We start from the raw sequence: 19,442 nt of genomic DNA, 5'->3' as shown, positions 1-19,442 counted from the left end.
TGGTTTAAGGTTTGTCTGATGATTTTGACATATCATAGCTGACTGATATTTACCCACAACATATTTATGTCCACCATGATAGTTTAACAACAATGAAGTCTGTAACAGTATAGGACTCAAACATAGTGGAGATGGGTAAACACTCCATGTTGAAAGTGTGTTTTATCTGTGTGTACGTACCTGAAGGAGTGTATGTCTGTGTAATCTGTATCACTTGTCTCTTCCAGGAGGAGGGTCCAGAGGTGCTGCTGGTCAATGAGGGGTGTGAGGAGGGTCTTGGGAACACCTCCTCCTGAACCTACAGAGGAACCAGCTGAACAGCACTGAGGTGAGCCCACTGAACTAGTGTCTTAATTGTGTTAGGTTAGGGCCCGTATCCACCAAGCCTCTGAGTGCTATTTTAGGATCAGTTTAGCCTTTTAGATTATAATGAATATAATAGGCTAGTGGCAAGCCCCCACATTTTTTAGATAGTAGTTCTACCTACATACAAACAGCATTAGGATATCTTAATGCATCTAGGAAATATAGACCTGTAAACACAGAGATACAATAGATGGAAATGTCAACTATGAATATGTATGATGAATGTAAGCATTACTTTTTTGTAGCTGATTAATAGACTTTCCAAGTCATATGTGCTCTCATTCATGTATGGTCCTGCCTGACAAAAAGACAATTATGTTTTGAATTATTTTATTTTTTAAATGTTTGGGCTATTGTAATCTGCAAAAAACAATTGGGTTTAGACATCGGAATTAGATTTTGTTGGGTGTGAGGTTGCTTGAAGGATTTTGTATCTTTAGCTCCTAGTCTTGTAATTAAGTCAAGCCACCAAAGATTATCTTTGGGGCCTCCATAGATTTAGCCTCAAATCTAATATGGCTGCCGTAATAACATTTGCATATAAAATTGCCCTAGTTTATTTTGGATTGTGTTATTCTGTCTTTAAAAGGGTTTCATAGGGCTGTTAGTATATAGTTGAAGTCAGAAGTTTATATACACCTTAGCCAAATACATTTCAACTTAGTTTTTCACAATTCCTGCCATTTAATCATCGTAAAAAAATCCCTGTTTTAGGTCAGTTAGGATCACCACTTTATTGTAATAAACAGTACCGTATTTCAAAGAACAGAGTGCTTGACTTTTTATTTAGCCACACCCTTTGAGCAATGAGGCCAACCCATATAAGAGCCTTTCTCTTCAGTGTAAAAGGAGTTGGGTGCAGTTGAATCAGTGACGGTAACCTGTAGTGAACTTGTGATATTTGTTTGTGTTTCTTCTGATCAGAGGGAGCAGGCACTCCGTATCACGCAACTTGGGTCAAGATCAGTTTCTTGCTTTGCTCTTAGGAAGAGGGCATCATAGAAATGAGTGATTTCTGGGGTAGCGTTAAGTGTGGCGCTGGAGCAATTGAAGTTTGTGTTTGTGATGCCCCCCATTTGGTGTGTCGCAGACCCGGTGGGGAGGGTGGTGGTCAGTCCATTTTTGAGTGTTGAGTCAGTCTACCCGGCAGTCATGTTAGGATATATCAGTTATCCTGTTAGAGCTTTTGTGCCAAATCCACTGCATTGTTTCAGGTGCAGCAGTGTGTAGGAGGGAGATTCCAAGATGTGGGAAGTATGCAGGAGGGCATGGGACAGAGGATTGTGCAGTTGTGTGTGTTAACTGTAGGAGTGCCCATCTTGCTGGGGTTTGGATGTGTCCGGTGCGAGAGAGGCAAATTGAAGTGGCCAGAGTCAGACTAATGCAGAGGGTGTAGTATGCTGAGGCAGTTTTGAAAGTGGAGGAGGATGGGTCACAGGTGAGGGTCCTGAGAGGATCCCAGTGGGTAATCGAGTTGTACCAGTACAGAGGGATAGGGTAACGAGTTATGCTTCAGTAAGGTTGGCTTCTTAGCAATGGTTATCAACTGTACCGCAGAAATGGAAAGTAAATCACATAAAATGGATTTGGTAGCAGCTGCAGAGATGTATTTGGGTATGCGATTTGACTTCATAAGAGTTTTACTGGGTGTGTTGAGGGGTGGTGTCCCATCCTCCCAGTCCGTTGGTATGGTGCAGGAGATGATAGGGTAAAAGTAGTGGAATGGGGTAATGGGTTTTTAATGAGTGTAGGTGTCTACGGCTATATGTAACTTTCTTATAAGACCAGAACTAATTAAGATAATTTTATGTGGGTAGGCTGTGATTGGCCTCACACTCCAGGACTGTAGGTGGCGGTGTATGCGCCTACAATTTGGATGCGATCCGCCAACCAAATTCCAAGGACTAAGTAAACGGAAGTAAACATGGTCAAGAACAATTTTCACGTTTGTGTTTTTGTCATTTAGACATTTTAACAACCATGGAATTCAAAATATGACGAATTTAACTGCACAGCACTAAACACTTACCCCAGATATTTCATTCGCGTTGGCGACAGGACTTGGGTGATAGATGTTAACGTTATCTAGTAAGTAACGCTAACTTAGCTGCTAACAATGGCCATGGTTTTTCACACTCAAATAGCCTCCATTATGGAGGTGCTAGCGAATGCAGCCGTGGCAGAGATCTGTAAACTCGTAGACGACGACTATGCAGTGTTTCGTTTGGAAGTAACTCAAAGCCAGAAAGAAAACACTGCATTGCGGAGGAAACTACAGCTAATCGAACTGAAGGTGGCACGGGAGCGCGCAGAGAAGACAATGCGAGAGCGCGTCCTCGCCAGTCGTCCCAGTAGTGACAAGATCCTCAACCGATACAGAGGAATGGCAAGAGGTACATTTTGCGGAAGGGAGGAGGGGGGAGTTAACCAGAATTTGGTCTTGGTCAGTTTTGAGCTGGTATGCAATAATTCTCTTGATTACTTAGCTTGCACAAAGACACTTTCAAATGTACTGAATTTCATATTATTGACTAATTGAAAACAATGATGCATGGAACATAATCACTCGATCTATAAATATTATCTCCAGTTGTGTAGTGGTGCTTGGAGAAGTGGGTATACTTACATTTTTCCCAAACATTTCCAAACGGCCCACCCAGCGAAGGAAAGGCGCCCTTGTGTGAAAAATTTAGAAACTGTGACACACTTTGAATGACCTAAAATCATGAAACCCATATTGGTCTTTCAATATCAGGCCAACTCAAGCTGTACTGTGCAAGTAGAAGGCCAGCATCCTGGAGTCGCCTCTTCACTGTTGAAGTTTCCAGTACTATTTAATGAAGGTTCCATTTGAGGACTTGTGAGGCGTCTGTCTCAAACTAGACACTCTAATGTACTTGTCCTCTTGCTCAGTTGTGCACCGTGGTTCTGTGAAGGGAGTAGTACACAGCATTGTACGAGATCTTCAGTTTCTTGGCAATTTCTCACATGGAATATCCTTAATTTCTCAGAACAAGAATAGACTTGACAGGATTCAGAAGATAGTCCTTTGTTTCTGGCCATTTTGAGCCTGTAATCGAACCCACAAATGCTGATGCTCCAGATACTCAACTAGTCTAAAGAAGGCCAGTTTTATTGCTTCTTTAATCAGAACAACACTTTTCAGCTGTGCTAACATAATTGCAAAAGGGTTTTCTAATGATCAATTAGCTTTTTAAAATGATAAACTTGGATTAGCTAACATAACGTGCCATTGGAATACAGGAGTGATGGTTGCTGATAATGGGCCTCTGTACGCCTATGTAGATATCCCATTAAAAGTATGCAGTTTCCAGCTACAATTGTTAATGTTGTAAGTGACTGTCTACACTGTTTCTGATAAATTTGATATTTTAATGTACAAAAAAATAGCTTTTCTTTCAAAAACAAGGATATTTCTAAGTGACACTACCGTTCAAACGTTTGGGGTATGTGATTATTGTACAAATCTTGAGTTTGCTTCATTTAGTATCAACTTAAATTAAGATATTAAATTTTTATCTAATTAATAATTGAGTCTGTTGACACACCGTGCAAGAATGGTCCACCACCCAAAGGACATCTAGCCAACTTGACACAATTGTGGGAAGCATTGGAGTCAACATGGACCAGCATCCCTGTGGAACGCTTTCGACACCTTGTAGAGTCAATACCCCAATGAATTGAGGCTGTTCTGAGGGCAAAAGGGAGTGCAACTCATCATTAGGAAGGTGTTCTTAATGTATTGTACATTCAGTGTATAATATAGCGTTGAGCATTGACAGTAGCTAACCTAACCACCTCTTTTCCCCCAATCACACTGTCAGGTGAAGGACATCTCACTGGAGGCCACAGGAGCTTTGTGAAGCCAGCAGGACACAATACATGGAGAGATGACCAACCAATCACTGTTGATGATGGGAGTGGAACCTCAACCCAGCACGTTATCGTGATAGAGGTTAGTGTAATACTATTACATCCAGGGCCTTAAACATACAATTTTTTGTATACCAGGCACTGTGGCAGTTAAAGCTATAATCTAACAGCCACTCAGATTTTTTTTTTACCAGACAAAATATTTTTGCCTCCATAATAAATAAAAAACATGAGCATGCATAGTAGAGGCAAAAACATTTAGCTGCCCCTTTAAGGTTACCTTAGTAACAGGGACACTTGCCTGTGACTATACCATGTCTCTTTTTGCTAGCAGTGGAAGCAAATTCAAACATTGAAAGCAACCTAGCTTGTGAACAAAGCAATGTAAATAGACAAGAAACACAAGAACAAAGTCTCATTTTATTAGATTTTTGAGAAAATTATACCAACATTTAAGGCTGAGCGCATTGCTTCCAAAAACAAATCCTTCAAGACTTCGCCCACAGCACAGGCAGTGTTGCTTTGCAAGGTGGGGTAGCTATAATGTTTGAATTCCGATTTCTTTGCGTATTACCAGATATGAAACAAAACTGCAGAAATACTTTCAAAACAGCTGCTGCAGCATTTATTTAGCTATATATCACAACTTGCACTTGTGCCCATACTTCACTAGACTATTTTTATGAAATGCTTGCACTGTAGAGCCCAGAGTGTGACCACCCACCAACGTAGCAGGTGAATTAGGCATTCTTATCCGCCAATGTCAAAATCTACACGCAATTGGTGGGTGTTAATTTTAGACCCTGATTACATCAAAATTACAGTATATCACATGTGGGCAGTTTATTTCAGAAAGGCTCCCCTCGGCTATTAACTTGCTTACATGTACATCTTCATTTATCTGCCATAGGGGAGCATGTGAGACTTCCCTACGGCATTATTATCCAGTTCTACTCATGTATCGGTAATTACCTCCTTTTTTCTTGTGTCAGTCTGAAGATGCAAGTCCTGGTGTCAAGCTGGAGAGGTCTGAAGGGGAGGAGGACCCACGGCACAGCAGAGACATCCAGACTGGAGTAGCCCCCCCTGTAGCCATGGAGGACCCCACCACTGCCCCAGAGCTGCCCAGGACCCGACGCAGAATCACGGAGGTCAGTGGAACGCTGAACGCCATCCTCAAGTCAGAGACCGATACAGAGACTTTAATGGGGCGACTGGGCTGTCCACCTGCTCTCCGCTCAGAGTATTTACTTGATGGTAGCCCGAGGACGGTTCTGTCCCATCAGGACTCAGGTGACACGTTACAGACTGGCAATGATCCGTCCTGTTCATACGCTACAGGGACAGAGATGATACCTGGTGACATGACTGTGGGCTTAGATACACAGACTAATCCAATGGGAGCGGACTGGAACCAGTACAGTAGTAGTGTATACTCTGAAGGGTTCCTAGATAAGAAAGGCGAGGGTCTGGTCGTAGATGAGGTGACTGTGAAAGTGGAGGCCGATGCTCCTCTGACATGGAATGCAGACGAGACTCACTTAGGAAAACAGGGAAACACCAGTGACTTCTTAGACTACAGGGAAAGCTTAGAGACAAATCTAAATGTCGCCGCCCACTCACCTTTACACGCACTCAGGGATCGCGACCCAGTGTCCACGTCCTTGGCACCATCCGATTCACACAGCAGCGTCTTTTTCGATCAGGTATTGAACTCAAAGGACCAAAGGGCCAAAGCTCAGGGAGGGGGAGCAACAACAGGCGGTAAAGAGAAGCGGTTCCTCTGCATGTTCTGTAACAAAGGCTTCAGCTGCCCCCAGAAGGTGGAGATCCACCAGAGGGTCCACACAGGGGTGAAACCCTTCAATTGTACCCAGTGTCACATGCGCTTCGCCCAGGCCTGCAACCTGAAGAGGCACCAGAGGGTCCACACAGGGGAGAAACCTTATAGCTGCCCCCAGTGTGAGAAGAGGTTCTCCCACCAGCACCATCTGAAGATGCACCTAAATGTCCATACGGGAGAAAGGCCATTCGCTTGTACGTACTGCGGAAAGAGGTTCTCAGATAGGAGCTACCTCAGGATACATCAGCAGAAAAACCATTCCACTCTATAACATAGGAGTAACCATTCCACTCAGTAGCTTCTGACATTTAGATCAAACCCTGCATTAAAGACAGATTAATTGTCAGTGTTGTCAGCAGGAAAGATCCACAGATACCTTTGGAATAATGAGAGTAACAGATTTCAGTGTTGAATATTCCTGGGTAGAATATTGCAACCAGACATTGTGTGATATATTTAAGCATAACAAGTCTGTTACATATTGTGTTTGTACTGTGTAGGCTATATGTTGTTCACATGCTTATTTCTTTGATCCATTCAACTACTTACACTGAACAAAAATACAAGGGCAACAATTTCCAAGATTTTACTGACTTACAGTTCAGATAAGGAAATTGGTCAATTTTAAATAAATAAATTAGTCTATGGATTTCACATGACTGGGCAGGGGCGCAGCCATGGATTGGCCTGGGAGGGCATAAGCTAACCCACTGGGGAGCCAGGCCCAGGTAATCAGAATTAGTTTTCCCCCACAAAAGGGCTTTATTACAGACTGAAACACTCATCAATTTCATCAGCTTTCCAGGTGGCTGTTCTCAGACTATCCCGCATGTGAAGGAGCCAGATGCGGATGTGGTTGTGAGGCCAGTTGGACGGACTGCTAAATTCTCTAAAACAACATTGGAGGCGGCTTATGGTAGAGAAATTAACATTAAATTATCTGGCAACAGCTCTGGTTGACATTCCTGCAGTCAGCATGCCAATCACACTCTCCCTCAAAAATGTAGACATCTGTGGCATTGTGTTGTGTGACAAAACTTCACATTTTAGTGGCCTTTTATTGTCCCCAGCACAAGGTGCACCTTTGTAATGATCATTCTGTGTCATCAAATTCTTGATTTGCCACACCTGGATTGTCTTGGCAAAGGAAAAATGCTCACTAACAGGGGATGTAAACACATTTGTGCACAGAATTTGAGACAAATAAGCTTCGTGTGCATATGAAACATTTCAGGGATCTTGTATTTCAGCTCATGAACCACGGGACCAACACAAGTTGAGTTTATATTTTTGTTCGGTGTGACAAAACTGCCACCAGAGACTCTATATGTATATATGTGTGGTTTTCATATGGTGTATTCAAGATGTTTATTTTTAATGAACACAAAATGGGACTTTTCGTTCTAAGAGTTTCAACGAGGCTCTCTTTAGCAGTTGTGGAAAAAGTAGCCAAATGTCATACGAAATGTTAGCGTGCACTGCGCCCGGCCCGCCACAGGAGTCGCTGGTGCGCGATGAGACAAGGATATCCCTACCGGCCAAACCCTCCCTAACCCGGACGACGCTAGGCCAATTGTGCGTCGCCCCACGAACCTTCAGATCACAGCCGGCTGCGACAGAGCCTGGGCGCGAACCCAGAGCACAGCTAGCGCTGCGATGCAATGCCCTAGACCACTGCGCCACCCGGGAGGCCCCAAATGTCATACTTGAGTAAAAGTAAAGATACCTTCATAGAAAATGGCTCAAGTGAAAGTCACCCACTACTTGAGTGAGAGTATTTGGTTTTAAATATACTTATGTTTCAAAAGTAATTTACTAACAAAGCATATATTTAGTGCTTCCACCAGATCAAAGGCAGTAGGTATGACCAGGGACGTTCTCTTGATAAATGTAGGAATTTGGCAATTTTCCTGTCCTGCTAACGAGTACTTGTGGGTGTCAGGGAAAATGCTTGGAGTTAAAGTACATTATTTTCTTTAGGAATGTTGTGGAGTTAAAGTAAAAGATGTCAAATATAAATGGTAAAGTGCAGATAAGCAAAAAATCGCCCGCGCAGTCATGGGTGAACAGGGAGTATAGGAGGGAACTAAGCACACACCCCTGAGGGGCCCCCGTGTTGAGGGTCAGCGTGGCGGATGTGCCTACCCTCACCACCTGGGGACTGTCCGTCAGGAAGTCTAGGAGAGGGGAGATGTTCACAATATACAGTGCATTCGGAAAGTATGTTTTCTTATGTACTTTACACCACTTCTTTAGTATACATCACATCTGATCTCACCCTATTCTGCATACAACCAACAGCGCTTTATAACCATTACACATAAGGCCTACTATATATGCCTACAAATCAAATGTTATTTGTCTCATTAAATGTGCTTTGTAAATAAAAGGTGTAGACTAACAGTAAGTTGCTTACTTATGGGCCCTTCCCATGCAGAAAGAAACATTTACAAATAATAGAAAGATGATAACATGAGGAATAACTTCACAATGAGTACTGATAACTTTGCTATATACAGGGGGTACCAGTACCGAGTCAATGTGCAGGGGTACAAGGTAACAGCAGTCTTATTGCTTGGGGGTAGAAGCTGTTCAGGGTCCTGTTGGTTCCATACTTGGTGCATCAGTACCACTTGAGAGAGAACAGTCCTGGGTGGCTTGAGCCTTTGACAAGTTTTAGGGCCTTCTTCTGACACCACCTGGTATAGAGGTCCTGGATGGCAGAGAGCTCGGGTCCAGCGATGTGATGGGCCGTACGCACTACCCTCTGTGGCGCCTTGCACTTGGATGCTAAGCAGTTGCCTAACCAAGTGTTGATGCAGTGCCAGTCAAGATGCTTTCAATGGTGCAGCTGTAGAACTTTTTGAGGATCTAAGGGCCCATTACAAAATCTTTTCAGCCTCCTGAGGGGGAAATGGTGTTGTGCCCTCTTCACGCCTGTTTTGGTGTGTGTGTGTGGACCATGTTAGTTCCTTAATGGTGTGAACACCAAGATTGAGACTCTCTTGACTCGCTCCAGTAAAGCCCTGTCGATGTGGATGGGGGTGTGCTCGGCCCCCCGTTTCCTGTGGTCCACGATCAGCTCCTTTGTCTTGCTGACATTGAGGGAAAGGCTGTTGTCCTGGCACCACACTGTCAGGTCACTGACCTTCTGCCTATAGGCTGTCTCGTCGTCGGTGATCAGGCCTACCACCGTCATGTCGTCAGCAAACTTAATGGTGGTGTTGGAGTAGTTCGCGCCTGCGCCATCGTGGGTGAACAGGGAGTATGGGAGGGGACTAAGCATGCACCCCCGAGAGGCCCCATGTGAGGTTCAGCGTGGTGGATGTGCCTACCCTCGCCACCTGGGGACTGCTCGTCAGGAAGTTCACAATGTAGAGTGCATTCAGAAAGTATTCAGACCTATTTGCGTTTTCCAAATTTTGTTATTTACAGCTTTAATAAAAAAAAATATATATTTTAGAATAAACACCTCAATCAACACACAATAGCCCACAATGACAAAGCGAACACAGGTTTTTAGAAATTTTGGCCAATTTATTAAAAAACAAAACAAGAATGCCTTATTTACGTATGTGTTCAGACCCTTTGCTATGAGACTTGAAATTGAGCTCCGGTGCATCTTGTTTCCATTTGGTCGTCCTTGAGATGTTTCTACAACTTGATTGGAGTCCACCTCTGGTAAATTCAATTGATTGGACATAATTTGGAAAGGCACACACCTGTCTATATAAGGTCCCACAGAGGACAGTGCATGTCAGAGCAAAAATCAAGCCATGAGGTCAAAGGAATTGTCCGTAGAGCTCAGAGACAGGATTGTGTCGAGGCACAGATCTGGGGAAGGGTACCAAAAAATGTCTGCAGCATAGAAAGTCCCCAAGAACACAGTGGCCTCCATCATTCTTAAATGGAAGAAGTTGGGAACCACCAAGACTCTTCCTAGAGCTGGCCGTCTGACCAAATTGAGCAATAAGGGGAGAAGGGCCTTGGTCAGGAAAGTGACCAAGAAGCTGATGGCTACTCTGACAGAGCTCTAGAGTTCCTCTGTGGAGATGGGAGAACCTTCCAGAAGGACAACCACCTCTGCAACACTCCACCATTCAGGCCTTTATAGTAGAGTGGCCAGACGGAAGCCGCTCCTCAGTAAAAGGTACATCACAACCCACTTGGAGTTTGCCAAAAGGCACCTAAAGGACTCTCAAACCATGAGAAACCAGATTCTCTGGTCAGATGAAACCAAGATTTGAACTATTTGGCCTGAATGCCAAGCGTCACATCTGGAGGAAACCTGGCACCATCCCTACGGTGAAGCATGGTAGTGGCAGCATCACGCTGTGGGGCTGTTTTTTGGAGAAAGGGACTGAGAGACTAGTCAGGATCGAGGGTAAGATGAACGGAGCAAAGTACAGAAAGATCCTTGATGAAAACCTGCTCCAGAGCGCTCAGGACCTCAGACTGGGGCGAAGGTTCACCTTCCAACAGGTGAACGACCATAAGCACACAGCCAAGACAACGCAGGAGTGGCTTCGGCATGAGTCTCTGAATGTCCTTGAGTGGCCCAGCCAGAGCCCAGACTTGAACTCGATCGAACATCTCTGGAGACACCTGAAAATAGCTGTGCAGCGACGCTCCCCAGCCAACCTGACAGAGCTTGAGAGGGTCTGCAGAGAAGAATGGGAGAAACTCCCCAAATTTTTGTAGCGTCATACCCAAGAAGACTTGAGGCTGTAATCGCTGCCAAAGGTGCTTCAATAACGTACTGAGTAAAGGGTCTGATTACTTATGTAAATGTTATTTCAGTTTTTTATTTTTAATACATTTGCAAGGGGTCTGAAACACCTACTGTACACTTCAAAATAGTTTAGTCAGGTTTGTCTGATGAATTTGAACTTATCATAGCTGCCTTTTTTTTAACCTTTATTTTACTAGGCAAGTCAGTTAAGAACCAATTCTTATTTTCAATGACGGCCTAGGAACAATGGGTTAACTGCCTGTTCAGGTGCAGAACGACAGATTTTGTACCTTGTCAGCTCAGGGATTTGAACTTGCAACCTTTCGGTTACTAGTCCAATGCTCTAACCACTAGGCTACCCTGCCGACTTACTTTTACCCACGACATCATATTTATGTCCACCATAATGGGTTTAACAACAATTACGTAATTCTGTAACTACAGTATAGGACTCAAAAATAATGGGGATGGGTAAACACTCCATGTTGAAAGCGTGTTTATTATTTGTGTGTGTGTTCTATCACTTGCAAGTAAATTGATGATTTTAATTGGCTGATGAGCATTTTTTTTTTAAACATGTTTTTAACTGTTTCTAATGTTCACAAGTATGGCCCATCCATCATTAAAGTGTGTATTTTCTGTGTGTGTGTGTACGTACCTAAGAGAGTGTATGTCTGTAATCTGTATCATGGCTCTCTTTCAGGAGGAGGAGGGTCCAGAGGTGCTGCTGGTGAAGGAGGAGGGTCTGGGGAACCCTGAAGGGAACATGGTCATGGAGGACAACCAGACTACACCTCCTCCTGAACCCACAGAGGAACCAGCTGAGCAGCACAGGACCACACACAGTCTCACTGAGGTGAGCCCACTGTAAACTACTGTCTGAATGGTATTAGATCAAATCAAATTCTATTTGTCACATGCACCGAATACAACAGTGAAATGCTTACTTACAAGCCCTTAACCAATAATGCAGTTTTAAGAAAAAAGAAGTTAAAGTATTTACTAAATAAACTGAAGTAAACAATAAATAAATTTTGGAAAACTAACATATTTAAAGAGCAAGAATTAAATAACAGTAACAAGGCTATATACAGGCGGTAACGGTACAGAGTCGATGCATGGGGGCACAGGTTAGGAGAGGTAATTGAGGTAATATGTACATGTAGGTAGAGGTAAAGTGACTGCATAGATAATAAACACAGAGTAGCAGCAGTGTAAAGGGGGGGGGGGGGGGGTCAATGACAACAGTCCTGTTAGCTGTTAAGGAGTCTTATGGCTTGGGGGTAGAAACTGTTAAGCCTTTTGGACCTATACTATCCATTACCGCTTGCAGCACGGTAGCAGAGAGAACAGTCTATGACTAGGGTGGCTGGAGTCTTTGGCATCTTTTAGGGCCTTCCTACACCACCTGGTATAGAGGTCCTGGATAGCAGGAAGCTTGGCCCTAGTGATGTACTGGGCCATGCGCACTACTCTCCGCATTCACAAAGCCTCTCTGAGTACAAGATCAGTTTTGCTTTTTAGATTATAAGGAATAAGACTATGTAGACAGGCGGGGACCTGATCTTGGATCAGCACTTCTATTCTGAGATTCTCTTCGGATATGGCCCCAGGTCTTGATTAATTTTGTTGTGTGGGACAAAATTAGTGTGGGACTATGCCTTTGAATTATCAAACCGTTTTAATGAGCGTCATGTAATTAAATTAACTAATACATTTGCATAGTGTCAAAGCAACTAACATGATTGCATAGTACTCATAGCAATCCCTCATTTGAACAATCAGAAGATGCCCCATAGCAGGGTGCTCATATCAGATTTCTTGATCCAACATCCTCTCACTCTGTATTTCTTACAGTCAGTAGACATGGAGGATGGGAAGCCTGATCTGCTGCTGGTCAAAGAGGAGACGATAGAAGATGGACCAGAGAGCGTTGATCTGCTGAGTGGACTAAAGATGGGGGAGCAAGGTAAGGGAGAAATACATATAGTCTACATACAGTAATAGATCTTCAATGGGAATAGTGATACATATAGCCTCCATACAAAATAGAATAGTGATGCAACTGGTTACTATTCTTTTATCAAATTAAATTAATACAACTTATGCTTGTATACAAAAACACACATTATAATGTATGAACTTGACCAGTTAATTGACTCAAAATATGTATGAGTTTCCCTTCAGTCAGTCAACTTCGGTATAACATACTATGGGGAGTCGCACTCTCACGGCTTTGGTTGAAAGATCTCACCTGACAAGGCCAATGAAATCCGTGCCTCGCTGGAAGCCCCGCCTTCCACAGGTGATAAGCATGAGGCACAGATTCCTTCCTTCAATTATTCTGCTCTTCACCTCGGTGTGAACAGGAACGATTCACGCTAATAAAACAAACATTTGGATAACGAGAATTGCGTTGCGCCAACTAAACTGTCCCATAGTGGTAGAGCGTGCTCACCCTCTGTATGTTGTGTGCTTAGTTTGTATTTGTTCTCACAAGTTTCCTAATCACAAACAATTAGTTCATCTTCACTTTGCTGGAAGAAAATGATTAAAACGGTTAAGAAAGAGACCGAGGCGACGATGTGTTCATTCACCCAGTCATGCAGTTATACTATTTCTCTGAAAGATGCTCACGATTGATGTGTATTTTGTCTCGGCTTTGAACATGCTCAGGCGGCCCTCGCTTGAACCAGTCTGTGTGAGCATTGCCACATACTGCGTGCAAACTCCATGGCAAGACGTCTCGCATTCTTGAGAAAGCTTGGAGTTCCCAATGGCAACTTTCCTTTCCCGGATGCCGGTATCTCGCCTGGGACTGAGGTGCAGGAAACAGAGAGAGATTTGGGGCTTTGGTGGAACTAGCCTCCCAGCTAGGTGATAGTGAGCCGGCTGGTTTGTCTCCCATGATGACATACAGGACACAGGTTTCGGATAACAACATGGTGTTCTGGACGCTCCAGGAGTTTCTCGGAAGAGGACTTAGTTCCCGGACAGCCACCCCCTAACACTATGTGAGTAGCGGGGTAAACCCTGGTATCCAACAGTTTATAGAATTGTGCCACAGGGTGGCTATACATTTTGGAGTTGAAGAGGCCATGTTCACACCCGTGGCAAAGTCAAGGTTCGGTGGGAAGTATCAGCCCCCTGTGGTTGCCACAGTCAAGCACCACCTATCCCTGTTTCTGGATTTCGTCGAAGAATTGATGACAACCTGGTCCAACCCGCATTCAGCTCAGCTGATGCTGCATTGGTGTGCCCCCTTCATGGATCTGGAGGGGATGGATTGGGCGGGGCTGGCGCACATGCCTCCAGTCTATAGCAAGTTACCTGGCTACCTAGCCTGTTGGCTCACAAGGGTGTGGCTAATGCGGATCTAACAAGCACTGTCGCTTTTCAGCTGCTCAGCGGGATAAGGTGTATTGCACAGAGGGGATGGCTGATCCCTGTTGTCTATAACTGTATTGCAGGTCTACTAGACAGAGTTGCTGCTGGAGCTTGGCATGGCTTTGGCTGCAGGAGAGTCCCACACAGAGCTCGTGGATGAGATTCGTGTTACGGCCAACTTCATTCTATTCACGTCCCAGTGTACCGTTCTGGCACTCGGCAAGAGCAGGGGCGCTACTGTGGTGGCACACTGCCATCTTTGACGTTTTCAGAAAGAGCGGGCCTGACAAATGTACCTCTGATGCTGGGCCGGCTAAGCGGGCTGTCCCAGGGGCCCGGCCCAGCACCAGGTCCAACCGGCCTGATTGACAGGCACAATCTGCCTGGCACAAGCGCCGCACCGCTTCCAGGGGTGACATGGTCCTGCTACGGCACAGGAAAGGAGACTTCGGGCAAACGTTTCCACCTAAACATATTGTTTCAACACCATTGTTTGCGGATGTTAAGAGTGTTGTGTATTCCACATGTGAGTTCACTAAAACATCCACATTCAGATACAAGTTTGTTGAGTGTGGTGGAAACATATTTTTCCCAGGCAACAACTGGGGGCGTCATGACTCCTCAGATGGCACTTTACAGGAGACTCGCTGCCTGATCTGCCCTGGATCATGCGAACAGTGATGTCAGGCTACAATTCATTGTATGAATCCCCCCCACGTTTTTGCGGCATCATCACGTCAACTGTTCCCCTGGCCTCTGCCAGTATTAACAGAGGAAATATCCTCCCTGCTCCAGAAACAGGCAGAACGAATGGTTCCTCTGTTGGAAGCCCAAGACAGCTGGTACAGTCTGTATTTACTGGTTTCGAAAAGGGACGGTGGTTTAAGCCCTATTCTAGACATGCTTGCCCTGAACAAGCATCTCAGAGTTCGCAAGTTCAAAATGCTCACAAACCAGCGGCTGTTACTGTCCATGTGTCCAGGCAATTGGTTCACCCACTATCGGCCTAAAGGATGCGTACTTTCGTCTGCCCATGTACACCAGTCACATAAAGTTCCTGAGGTTCCATTACAAGGCGATAGCCTACACGTTTTTGGTACTCCCATTCGGCTTGTCTCTCTCGCCTCTCGTCTTTTCACAGGTGGTGGAGGCGGCTCTGGCACCCATCAGGGGCTGAGGGTGTTGGCCTACCTAGACAGTTGGCTGATAGCAGTCAAAGGAACAAGCAGTGTTTCACACCGAGGCTAGTGCCCCATGTTCATTCTCTAGGTTTTATTGTAAACCAGAAAAAGAGCTTCCAGCTCTGCTTGACCGTTGAGCAGCACAGTATGTTTTCACCAGTTCCTGCGCCTACTGGGGATGATAGCTTCTATGATGGTGGTCAGTCCCCTGGAACTATTATTAATGCGGCTGTTCCAGTGCTGGGTGATAGCAACGCGCTTGGAAGCATCTCGCCACCTAAACCAGTCAATTCCAGTGTCCCCGACATATATCTTCTGGCACTGGCCCAGTGGAGGGATCCCCAGCTACTGTCGCAAGGGGTTCTCATGGCCCAGGTGTTGTCCCGCAAGGTGGTCACAACAGACTCATCCCCCCAAGGGTGGGGGCGCGCTGTGCGATGAGTTACTCAATTCGGAAAGAACGGATGGTGTCATAGTGTGGCGCAGGGCGCTCTCTAAACACTCTCTCTCCCACTGGGTTGTGGAGGCTATCCCCCTGGCATATAGCGGCAAGGGTTACCTAGCTGTGGCAGCTCCTACTTCACAAGGGGTCTGGCAGCATATTGGACATTGTTTAAAAGGTTGACTAGAGGAGATATTTGTGCCGCGGCGAGATGGGCATCACCACACATTTTTTTTTCAAAGGTTTTAATCGCTTGGATGTCACTGCTCCAGTGTAGCCCACAATGTGCTTATGGCTGGGATGGGATATAACTAGGCAGCACGCTGTCGGTGGTCTGCCATGGGCTGTTTCATTTAGTATCCGTTGGGGTCGGCTTAGGGCGTGATTATAGTTCCCCATAGTATGCTATTCTGAATTGGACTGACTGAAAGGGAACGTAATGTTATGTCTATAATACTGTTCCCTGAAGGAGAGACATTAGGTACAACACCCATTTGGCCCTGCACTGCCCATTCCTGGACTTGGTGAAGAGCGGTATTACATTTAGGGAATAAATCCAGTTTCACGCCTTCAGGGAACAGTAGTTCTAGTCATACTGTTATGTTTTCTCTGGCATGTTTGTAAAGTCTTGTTAGCGGTTGATGTTATTCTTCAATAACACAAACTCCAAAGCAAATCAGGGAGAAAAATAGGTTTATTCAAAGAGGACCAATCATAGATGTTATGCTGGGAGGTAGATGTTCAGTCTCCCCTGTCCTCAGCTTTTCTCCACAGAACAAAGGAACAGGATGCTATTCACAACCACTCCACCCTAGCATGCGGTTGACCAATCAGAAGTCCTTGCAGTACAACTGGGCCAATGGCCAAATAACAAGTATCCTGCTCCAGACTCAATGTACAGACCAATGAAAACGTGGCACTCGTAGCACTGAGTGCAGGACTGACATTCCACAGATTCTAAACAGCTGTTGAACTGAAGACCAACTATTTACTCTCGTCCTCGCATCCTCTGCGTTGTGTATTTATCTTCTAAATATTCTTATAGTCTGTTTTGTTACCTCTTCCTGCAGGTGGTTGGCTGGAGGTTAACAGAGGAGACTGGGTGGCCATTTTGGATTGCCAGACCGGTGCAGGGAAGGGCCCAGGGGAGAACGTCACTGAGCAGGCCAGATCCAGTAGCGACATAGTCGAGGTCTGTGGATGGGACAGCGTCCTCAACTCTGGGCCTGGGATCAACACTGTTAACCACAACCAGAAACAAACAGCCGAACACAAAACCACAACTGAACTTAGTCTCCATGACAACAGACTGGCTGAGACGACAGCGAGGCGTAGATTTGGTCTGCAGGGACGGGGAGGTGTCCGTATGCGGTTGGAGAGAACAGACACAGACTCGGCTAGCGATGCTCCGTCCTGCTTCTATAGTTGTGATTCAGAGAGACTGATGGCGCCTCAGGTTAACCCCCTAACAGATGCTGCCTTCAGCCTGCCTTCTATAGGATCTATCAACTGGAACATGGACCCTGTGACAACACAGACACTTCCTGGCCTTCATCCTCCTCACACTCTCCTTATGTTAAACCAGACCTCAGACAATTCTTCAACACTAAATGGCTACACAAGCCCATTGACAAATGACAGTAGTAGAGACGGAATCAGTAAAGAAAAGCGCTTCCCGTGTTCGTTCTGTGGGAAAGCTTTCAGTTTCCCCAAACAGGTGGAGATCCACCAGAGGATACACACGGGGGAGAAGCCATTCGGCTGTCACCTGTGCCGTGCCCGTTTCTCCCGATCGACCCACCTGAAGAGGCATCAGAGGGTCCACACAGGAGAGAAACCCTACAGCTGCCCCCAGTGTGAGAAGAGGTTCTCCCACCAGCACAATATGAAAGTGCACCTGAAGGTCCACACGGGAGAGGCCGTTCGCCTGTACGCACTGCGGGAAGAGGTTCTCAGAGAGGAGACACGTCAGGATACACCAGCAGAAAATGCACAAGACCCATGTCTACCGTATAGGGACATGTAATGTAGTATAAGCATTTTGCTACACCTGCAATAACATTGCTAAACACGTATGTGACCAATATAATTTTATTTGATTATTTAGTGCTAGTTAGTTTGGGATGTAGTAGGGATCCGGGTGAAGTAAACTGAGGAAATGAGTGTGATGAGGCAGAGCAGATGATATGGTGTCTGTAAAAGTGCTTCGCTGATGTAAAGTGATAACCTTGTCCTGTTTTTGTGCAATGTAATGTTTTATCCTTTTTTTATACAACACAATGTAACTTTAAGTCAATCACACTTCTGTGAAAACAAACTGTCCACTTAGGAAGCAACCCTGATTGACAATAAACTTCACATGCTGTTGTGCAAATGGAATAGACAACAGGTTGAAATTATAGGCAATTAGCAAGACACCCCCAATAAAGGAGTGGTTCTGCAGGTGGGGACAACAGACCACTTCTCAGTTCCTATGCTTCCTGGCTGATGTTTTGGTCACTTTTGAATGCTGGCGGTGCTTTCACTCAAATGGTAGCATGAGACGGAGTCTACAACCCACACAAGTGGCTCAGGTAGTGCAGCTCATCCAGGATGGCACATCAATGCGAGCTGTGGCAAGAAGGTTTGCTGTGTCTGTCAGCGTAGTGTCCAGAGCATGGAGGCGCTACCAGGAGACAGGCCAGTACATCAGGAGACGTGGAGGAGGCCGTAGAAGGGCAACAACCCAGCAGCAGGACCGCTACCTCCACCTTTGTGCAAGGAGGAGCACTGCCAGAGCCCTGCAAAATGACCTCCAGCAGGCCACAAATGTGCATGTGTCTGCTCAAACGGTGAGAAACAGACTCCATGAGGGTGGTATGAGGGCCTGACGTCCACAGGTGGGGGTTGTGCTTACAGCCCAACACCGTGCAGGACGTTTTTCATTTGCCAGAGAACACCAAGATTGGCAAATTTGCCACTGGCGCCCTGTGCTCTTCACAGATGAAAGCAGGTTCACACTGAGCACATGTGACAGACATGACAGTCTGAAGACGCCGTGGAGAACTTTCTGCTGCCTGCAACATCCTCCAGCATGACCGGTTTGGCGGTGGGTCAGTCATGGTGTGGGGTGGCATTTCTTTGGGGGGCCGCACAGCCCTCCATGTGCTCGCCAGAGGTAGCCTGACTGCCATTCGGTACCGAGATGAGATCCTCAGACCCCTTGTGAGACCATATGCTGGTGCGGTTGGCCCTGGGTTCCTCCTAATGCAAGACAATGCTATACCTCATGTGGCTGGAGTGTGTCAGCAGTTCCTGCAAGAGGAAGGCATTGATGCTATGGACTGGCCCGCCTGTTCCCCAGACCTGAATCCAATTGAGCACATCTGGGACATCATGTCTCGCTCCATCCACCAACGCCACGTTGCACCACAGACTGTCCATGAGTTGGCAGATGCTTTAGTCCAGGTCTGGGAGGAGATCCCTCAGGAGACCATCCGCCACCTCATCAGGAGCATGCCCAGGCGTTGTAGGGAGGTCATACAGGCACGTGGAGGCCACACACACTACTGAGACTCATTTTGACTTGTTTTAAGGACATTACTTCAAAGTTGGATC

General features: G+C 45.6%; 1 protein-coding gene across 1 annotated transcript; it reads left to right on the top strand.

The window, feature by feature from the left end:
- Positions 1-2,259: 2,259 nt before the first annotated feature.
- On the top strand, positions 2,260-18,321 carry LOC109894037 (transcriptional repressor CTCFL-like). The gene is made up of 6 exons (XM_031828179.1): positions 2,260-2,759; positions 4,212-4,342; positions 5,253-5,411; positions 11,539-11,691; positions 12,693-12,804; positions 16,916-18,321. Exons 1-6 carry the CDS (start codon positions 2,483-2,485, stop codon positions 17,869-17,871), a joined length of 1,788 nt encoding a protein of 595 aa, XP_031684039.1. The 5' UTR covers positions 2,260-2,482; the 3' UTR covers positions 17,872-18,321.
- Positions 18,322-19,442: the final 1,121 nt, after the last annotated feature.

The sequence above is a fragment of the Oncorhynchus kisutch genome, linkage group LG7 (genome assembly GCF_002021735.2).
Source record: "Oncorhynchus kisutch isolate 150728-3 linkage group LG7, Okis_V2, whole genome shotgun sequence".
Taxonomy (NCBI): domain Eukaryota; kingdom Metazoa; phylum Chordata; class Actinopteri; order Salmoniformes; family Salmonidae; genus Oncorhynchus; species Oncorhynchus kisutch.
Note: the sequence above shows the minus strand (reverse complement) of the source record. Positions and strands in the feature narration are given on the sequence as shown.

What these genes read in the sequence shown, in the direction of transcription:
- LOC109894037 (XM_031828179.1), top strand. Translation starts at nt 2,483, where the DNA reads ATGGCCATGGTTTTTCACACTCAAATAGCCTCCATTATGGAGGTGCTA. An exon ending in CCCGACGCAGAATCACGGAG is followed by an intron (nt 5,412 to 11,538) that starts GTCAGTGGAACG and finishes GCTCTCTTTCAG; the next exon opens with GAGGAGGAGGGTCCAGAGGT. An exon ending in CCACACACAGTCTCACTGAG is followed by an intron (nt 11,692 to 12,692) that starts GTGAGCCCACTG and finishes TATTTCTTACAG; the next exon opens with TCAGTAGACATGGAGGATGG.